Source organism: Gekko japonicus, unplaced genomic scaffold (genome assembly GCF_001447785.1).
Source record: "Gekko japonicus isolate JY-2015 unplaced genomic scaffold, Gekko_japonicus_V1.1 scaffold2152, whole genome shotgun sequence".
Taxonomy (NCBI): domain Eukaryota; kingdom Metazoa; phylum Chordata; class Lepidosauria; order Squamata; family Gekkonidae; genus Gekko; species Gekko japonicus.
Window position 1 is genome coordinate 179,819 of NW_015164258.1, and position 8,499 is coordinate 188,317.

General features: G+C 49.2%; 1 protein-coding gene across 1 annotated transcript in view; it reads left to right on the forward strand.

The window, feature by feature from the left end:
• The window catches only part of ULK1 (unc-51 like autophagy activating kinase 1), a 156,122-nt gene that overhangs the window by 97,111 nt on the left and 50,512 nt on the right, over positions 1-8,499 (forward strand). Inside the window, 1 exon segment of the mRNA XM_015408703.1 lies at positions 5,998-6,086. Within this exon segment, the coding sequence (XP_015264189.1) occupies positions 5,998-6,086 (89 nt within the window).

Here is an 8,499-nt window from a genome sequence, read left to right on the forward strand (position 1 = left end):
CAGGAATGCACAGGAACGGAGTTCCGGCTGGCTCCCAAGTTGGCCACGCCCAGCAGGAACTCATTAGCACAATAGGCCATACCCAACAGTAGAAACTCATTAGGATTGGCCACATTAGGGGTGTGTGGCCTAACATGCAAAGGAGTTTCTGCTGTTGGGTGTGGCCTATTATGCTAATGAGTTCCTGCTGGGCTTTTTCTACAAAAAGAGCTCTGAATTATTAAAACAAACTATTAATAACAAGCCAGGGCATCAAAACAGCATAAAACAACATTCAGTAGCCTAAAATAATACTCATAAAACAGTCCTCAAGTTAGAAGCTTTTTTGCAGGATGTTACTGTAACCCCAAAGATTAATTGTTGTTTGTTAGAACTGTCAAAAATATTAAAAATAAAAATTGTTATTATTATAAAACCAAAAAAAAAAGTTAGAAGCTGACAACTTATAAGAGTTTGGGTTAATATTCGTTGTATCTTTGTTCAAGGTGGGATCTTCGCTTGAAGAAACCAGTATCTTTATAGGTTGCCCAGAAGTAATATCAACACCGTTTAAGTGCCATCAGGCATCAAGGGCTGGCTGTACCTGTTTTGGCTCTTCTTCTTACATTTGTGTTGTGCGTGGGAGCTTCTGATGCTCTCCACTCTGTGGTTTAGTGCACAACAGGACATATGGGAACAGTGTTCCTCTAAGCTGAGTTAGTGTGAGCTAGCTCACAGTTTTTTAGCCTCCGGCTCGCACATTTTTGTCCTAGCTCAGGAAGGATGGCTCCAGACCAAACTAATTTATGCAGCAGCCAAATCGCTCGCTCACAACTTTAATGCCAGTAGCTCACAAAGTAGAATTTCTGCTCACAAAACTCCACAGCTTAGAGGGAGCATTGTATGGGAAGCCAGTTTTTCTCACGAATACTGGCTTCAGTTGACAGAACATTAACATAGATAAACGTGTGTACTCATTTTGCTTGAGAGAGGAATTGGTGAGGAGCAGGGCTTTTTTTGTAGAAAAAGTCCAGCAGGAACTCATTAGCGTAATAGGCCATACCCAACAGCAGGAACTCATTAGCATATTAGGCCACACCCATGACAGCACAGCTCATTAGCATATTAGGCCACACCCCAGTGTTACCAGAAGTGTGGTCATCCAGCCACACCCACCTTTTGCTTCTTATTCTGTTTACCTTGTTTGTTGTCAAAACCCAGGGCCTTTTTTTGTAGCAGGAACTCCTTTGCATGTTAGGCCACACACCCCTAATGTGGCCAATCCTAATGAGTTCCTGCTGTTGGGTGTGGCCTATTATGCTAATGAGTTCCTGCAGGGTGTGGCCAATTTGGGAGCCAGCCAGAACTCCGTTCCTGTGCGTTCCTGCCCAAAAATAGCCCTGGGAGAAAGTTTATATAACCTTGTTCCCGATTCAGGAATCCTGAACTGGCTTTCTTTCTGTGAACATTAGTGAAGCGTGGCCTAAAGTCCAGCCATTCTCAAGGTCCATCTTCCACCTTAGCAAGAAGTATGGCGTCCTCTGTAGAAAGTAGAGAGCTCTAAGATATTTCCTCAGAAGATTTTGTTTAATATGATTCTTCCTCGTGGGGGGGGGGGATCGTGGACCATACTCTCCATTTCATTTCCCCACACGAGAACAGAAATGAGAAGTAGAACAAGTGAATGACCTCTAGTGAAGGACTACTACTAACCTCCCCTGATCTCTGTCCATTTTAAATGCAGCTTCAGGAAAATGAAAAGTATAATACTGTGGTACCCATTTTTATTATGAAATTTGATTTACAAATGTAATCTCAGTATACGAAAAATTACTCTTCAATGAAGAGAGATCCTGTCACTGTAAAGTATCTAGATCAGGGGTGTCAAACATGTGGCCTGGGGGCCGGATGAGGCCTCCAGAGGGCTTCTATCACACCTGCAGTGGAACTGGCTGTCTTCTGCTTCTTCTTCCAGTTTTGTTGCTGCTGCGTCATTAGGGCTGCCAAGTGGAGGTGGGGGGCGGGTAAACCCCCGCTTTGGAGGCCCGATTTCTGCCGCCGTGGAATCGGGCCCCGGGGGGAACTCCGCCCCCCGAAGGGCAGCGTGGCTATAGTTTTCCCTCCGACGATCGGGGCCAAGCCCCCGTGATCAACGTCGCACGTCACTTCCGAGATGTGCTGGCGGCGCACGCTTTGCGCGCGCATCACACACACATCAGAGGAGAGCTCCCAGAGCCCTGTGACGCTCCCCCGCCAGTAAGAAGATTCGACTTGGCAACCCTATGCGTTATTATAGGTTTGCAGCTTACAGATACACACCTGAACAGCATACTCAAGATTGCAACAGCACAGACATTTTGATGCAATAATTCAGAGCAAGAGGAGTCAGTTATCAGACACTGTTAAGCATATTTTTATTTTAAGTAAAAAAGCGCCCTTTGTGTTTGTGTCCTTTGTAAAGTTTATATCTCCGCTACCTGGCGTTACATTTTATGACACACATGGCCCGGCCCAGCAAGATCTCATTTATGTCAGATCCGGCCCTCATAACAAATGAGTTTGACACCCCTGATCTAGATCTATCCAGAACCAGTTTGGTGTAGTGGTTAAGACCGCGGACTCTAATCTGGAAGAACCAGGTTTGATTGCCATGGGCAGCTGCTGGTGTGACCTTGGGTCAGTCATAAGTTTTTTCAGATCTGTTCTCTCAAGGGCAGTTCTCGAGAGAGCTCTTTCAGCCCCACCTATCTCACAGGGTGTCTTTTATTGGGAGGGGGATTGTAAGCCACTCTGAGACTCCTTCAGGTAGTGAAGAGCAGGGTATAAATCCAATCTCATCCTCCTCCTATCTCTGTTTATCAAAGTTCAGAAATTGCACTATTTGGGGAAAAAACAAAATGTGGGTCTCTCTGCTCTTCTCTCTCTTTATTTTGCACCTTTTCCATAACTTCAGCTATTTCTGCTGTTTTTAAGATATGCTGAAGCCATTCCTTGGTAGAAAGAGGAGACAGACCAAGAAGGCTGTTTTGTAGCCATTTGAATCTTCTACCGTTGATGACAAAATTCAAAGTAGTTCATGATATTTCTCGTTCTGTGACTGAGGCATCCAAGTGAGATCTCCTTAGTAATTGTGATGCCCCCTTCATTTGTACAGCTCCTTGTACAGGCCACACAGGTTGGCTAGGAGTTGAATGAGCTGTGTGGAGGTGCCTTGGGGCTTGTGGGTCTCAGCCCCTGCCCATCGCATGCTGAAACTCCCTCAGGAGTCTATCCCAAGGAACAAGACGATTCTGCATCGACCTGGCTCATAGGCTCTATGGGTCTGCCCTCCAGTTTGCATGGTGGAGAGCTGCTACTTAGGCTTGCCAGTCCCCAGGTTGGGGTGGGGTCCCCCCAGTTTTGGGGGCTTCAGCCACCCCCAAACAGCCACGTTCCCGCGTGACTTCCCTGACGTGATGATATCACCATGCCTGGGACATCGCACAGGGATGCTTTGGCTTAAGGGCAAAACTCTATGGTTTTAAGCCAGTTTTACCATAGAGTTTTGCCCTCAAACTAGAGTGCTCCCATGCAAGATCCCTGGTGTGCTGATGTCACTTCCGGGTGACATCATTACGTTGGGAATGTCCTGGAATGCCCCCCAAATCCCCCGGAATGCCCCCCAAATCCCCCTGCTGCAGCAACGAGAGGACCTGGCAACCCTATTGCTACTCCTTCTCCTCTCCATCATGCACACAACACCGTGGATGAGACAGGATCTCCATGGAGGCTGGTACACAATGCCCAGAATCACATACTGCTTCATTATGCATGGTGGGGAAGTGCTGTCAACTTGCAGCTGACTCTTGGTGACCCACAGGGCTTTCAAGGCAAGAGACGTTCAGAGGTGGATTGCCATTGCACGCCTCTGCGTAGCATCCCCGGACTTCCTTGGTGGTCTCCCATCCAAGTACTAACCGGGGCCGACCCTGCTTAGCTTCTGAGGTCTGATGAGATTGGGCTCGCCTGGGCCCTCCAGGTCAGGGCATGATAGAAAGGAGCACATTTCTAATCTGTCCAATTGAACACAGTGGTCTGGTTAGGGTGTTAGCTGGGCCTCCCATCTTCCCTGTGCTTCAGGTAGGAACAAGCCTCCCCCCCACCTCTGCTCTTGAATGACCCCAATTGCTCCCAAACCCATCCAAGCGCCGTCTGTTACTGGGATTGCGCTTTACGACGAAAGATGCTGAATGCAGACACCTAAACCACAGCCTCACAAGCAGGGAATGTTAATATTAAGTACTTTAATTGTAAGCTGTGTTCAAAAAAATTATGAAACGTTTTTTAATCAGAGCATTTCCTTTTAACAATAAGCCTGGGAATCATATTTGGTCTCCTTGGCTTGTTGGAGCCAGGGCAGTAATTTTCTGCCAGCGCCAGGTGGAGGAAAAGTCGAAGGGCAACGTGTTTTAATTACAGCCTCAAGCTCTGCCCTTAAATTACTGTCTTGGCTTCAAAATAAATAGCCATAGCTTGACATTTCCACACCTGAGGTAGTTTAGAAGAAGAGGAGATTGGATTAATACCCTGCCCTTCACTACCTGAAGGAACATAAGAACATAAGAACATAAGAACATAAGAGATGCCAATGTTGGATCAGGCCAAAGGCCCATCCAGTCCAACACTCTGTATCACACAGTGGCCAGAAATATCAGGTGCCATCAGGAGGTCCAGCAGTGGGGCCAGGACATTAGAAGCCCTCCCACTGTTGACCCCCCCAAGCACCAAGATGACAGAGCATCACTTGCCTCAGAGTCCCTATCTATACCTTGTGGCTAATAGCCACTGATGGATCTCTGCTCCATATGCTTATCTAATTCCCTTTTGAAGCCATCCATGCTTGTAGCCGCCAAGTCTCAAGGAGTCTCAGAGCGGCTCACAAACTCCTTTCCCTTCCCCTCCCCACAACAGACACCCTGTGAGTAGGTGGGGCTGAGAGAGCTCCTTCCAGAACTGTCCTTGAGAGAACAGCTCTGACAGAACTATGGCTTGCCCAAGGTCACACCAGCAGCTGCAAGTGGAGGAGTGGGGGAATCAAACCCGGTTCTCCAAGATTAGAGTCCGCGCACTTAACCACTACACCAAACTGGTTCCATGTTAGTCTACAGGAGAACTAGATTTGAGTCCCAGCAGCACCTTAGACACCAACAAGATTTTCGGGGTATAAGAGAGTCAAAGCGGCCTTCGTCCCACTTCTATCTGATGAAGGAAGCTTTGACTCTTGAAACCCTTATGCCCTGAAAATCTTGTCAGTTTTTAAGGTGCTGCTGGCCTTTGAATCACATTTGAGGTGAATAGTCGAAATGATACACACAGAAATAAACGTCTCTGGGTTGGATTGCTGGGACCTTCCCCCCCTTGCTGGAGGTTTTTCTGAGCATCTGGCATCAGAGGAAGACTCTCTCCCCCAGAGGAAAGGGAGTTTGCTAGCAAAAGAGATCTACGGGGTCCAACTGTCTCTTTGGGCCTCTGTTGTTCTGATGAGAGGTAATCATGGAGACCGGAAGCATCAAAATGGCTCCCTCCCCTATGGAAACTGGTGGTGAGGGGAAGTGCCGTCAAGTCGCAGCTGACTTATCGTGACCCTGTTGGGTTTTCAAGGTGGGAGGCATTCAGAGGGGGTCTGCCATTGTCTGGCTCTGCATAGCGACCCTGGCCTTCCTTGGTGGTCTCCCATCCAAACACTAACCAGGGTCAACCCTGCTTAGCTTCCAAAAGCTGATTAGATCGGGCCAGCCTGGGCCATCCGAGTCAGGGCAGGCGAAGCCACCATCTGGTTTAAGTGCGAGCTTACTGAGGAAAAGAATGGTGCCTTTCACAACACCAGGAAGTTGAATTCCTTTCCCCTTCCTCCATCAAACGACACCACCTGGCATCCGAGGCGAATCTGTTGGCTCGAGGAAACCGTGAAAACCGTCCTGATCCAGCTGTTGATGACCCTGAAAACATGACCTTTGTCTTTCTTTCCCTTACCGGCAGCTGCTTCTGTGCCAATGCCTTCTTACCCAAGCTCGGCCTCCGGGAGTTCCTCCAGCAGCTCTTCCACGTCCCATTTGGCATCTCCCCCCGTAAGTATAACAGCATCGCTTGGTGGTACTTTCCCCACCGCTAGAGTTTCTCGTTGGGATTTCTAATGACCGGTGGTAACGCCTTCCATCTTGCCGCTCACTGTTCTGCCAGTGGCCCCCTAGTTTTCTACTTAGGATGGTTCTTTCAGGGGCACAGCAGTAGTGAGAAGGTGGGAGGCTAGAGGTGGTTGATGGCACTTTCTTCCTCTCAGTAGAACTGGGGAGGGGCCGTGGCTCAGTGGTAGAGCATCTGCTTGGCACGCAGAAGGTCCCAGGTTCATCCCCCACCAGTGTTCCCTCTAAGCTGAGTTAGTGTGAGCCAGCTCACAGTTTTTTAGCCACCGGCTCACACATTTTTGCCTTAGCTCAGGAAGGAGGGCTCCAGAGCAAACTGATTTATGCAGTAGCCAAATGGCTTGCTCACAACTTTAATGCCAGCAGCTCACAAAGTAGCATTTCTGCTCACAGGACTCCACAGCTCAGAGGGAACATTGTCCCCCACCATCTCCAGTTAAGGATTAGGCAGAAGGTAGGGTTGCCAGCTCCGGGTAGGGAAATATCTGGAGATTTTGGGGGGTGGAGCCTGAGGAGGGCAGGGTTGGGGAGGGATTTCAATGGGGTATAATGCCTAGAACCAAACCGGCCATTTCCTCCAGGCGAACTGCTCTCTGTTGCCTTGAGATTACTTGTAACAAGAAGGGGGACCCGCGATACTTGTGTGTGGGGGGGAGCTCCACGTGGAGGAGGAAGCAGCCGTAGGTAAGCCTTCTCCCCCCCCCCCTCTCCGCACCAACAGCGAGGCCTGTGTGGCTCCCGCCGGGCCTGCTAAGCTTTCTCTCCCACCCCACCCGGCACCAATGGCGAGGCCCGTGGGGCTCCCAGCCATCGGGTCTGCCAAGCTTTATCTCTCCCCCCACGGCAGTGGTGGCGAGGCCTGAGCAGCCAGCCCGCCAAGGCTTCTCCTGCCCCCCCCCCCAGTGGTGGCTGTAGCGGCGGCGAAGCAGTTCTCAGAGCGTTCTCTGCACGTGTGCAGGGAACGCTCTTTTACTTTTGGGGGGATTTAAGTATCCCCCCTATAGTTTTGTATAGATTTCAGAGTTTTCTGCACATCTGGGGATTGCCCCAAATGTGCAGGAAAATCTCTCTGCCTCCCAGGTGCCCCCGATGTGCGGATTTAGATATCCGCACGCAGGGGGTGCCTTGGCTATTAGTATATAGATAGCAGGAGATCTCCAGACAGCACCTGAAGGTTGACAAACCTAGTAGTCAGTGATGTGAATGACCTCCGCTTGAGACCTTGGAGAGCCATTGCCAATCTGAGTAGTCAATACTGACTTTGATGGACCAATGGTCTGATTCAGTATAAGGGAGTTTCATATGTTCATATATGTGAGGCAGAATGCTGGACTAGATGGAGACTAATCTGATCCAGCAGGGCCCTTCTCATGTTTTTGAGAAGGCCTTGGTCTCCATGCCCTGTTGTTGGACCTCCAGAGGAACAGGTTGGCCACTGTATGAGGCAGGATGCTGGACTTGGTGGACCACTGGTCTGATCCAGCAGGGCTCTTCTTATGCTCTTAGGGTTGTATTAAGTGTGCTGGAGCTGCGTGCAGGGACCTAGACTCAACACGCCCTGGCTTTTATCTCTGGCAGTCCGATTGGGAGCCTTCCAAGGTTTCCTGAAAGAGTGAAAGCTATGCTCAGAGCTTTGAAAGCTTACTTTCAGAGGACATTGGTGAAAAAAGCTACCTTTTTGGAGACCTTTTGAAATGCCAAGGAAGGCTTGTGTAGCAGGTGAAGTGGACAAGAGGGAATTTGTAATGCTGTTGGCATCGTGGAGTGGCTTTTCTAACTGGCACTGGGCTTTGGTAACCATTGCCAGTTCAGTTCCAGAGAGTTCAAAAACATAACAGGGGCTTGTTTGCTGCCTCGGTATTTGTGGGTCACTATTCCCAGAGCAGTTATTCTGAGATAACAATCCCAAATCATGCACAGAGACCTCTGGCGTGCTCCTTGCCAGCTGTTTGGAGGTCGTTCACGAATAACTCTGGTTTTCTTTCTAAACTGCATCCACTTGGGAGAGCAAACCTGGGACTCGTGTATATTATGGGTGGCCAACTGGCTGTCAAATGCCGGATCTAACCCCAAAAGCTTCTTTATCGAGCCCCTGATAGTCTTAGCCAGTTTTAATCCTATCTTATTCCAGCACTCTAACCCCTACAAGTGAATGCAGGGTTGTCTGATTCTGTTAGTTTGCTTCTTGGGTTCCACGAACCCGTGAACAAAAGAGAGGCTCATCTTGGTGGCCATTCCCATCATTACATGGCCACTGATCATGTAACTGCGGGATCACAACCAGGGCTATTTTGGGGCACGAATGCACAGGAACAGAGTTCTGGCTGGCTCCCAAGTT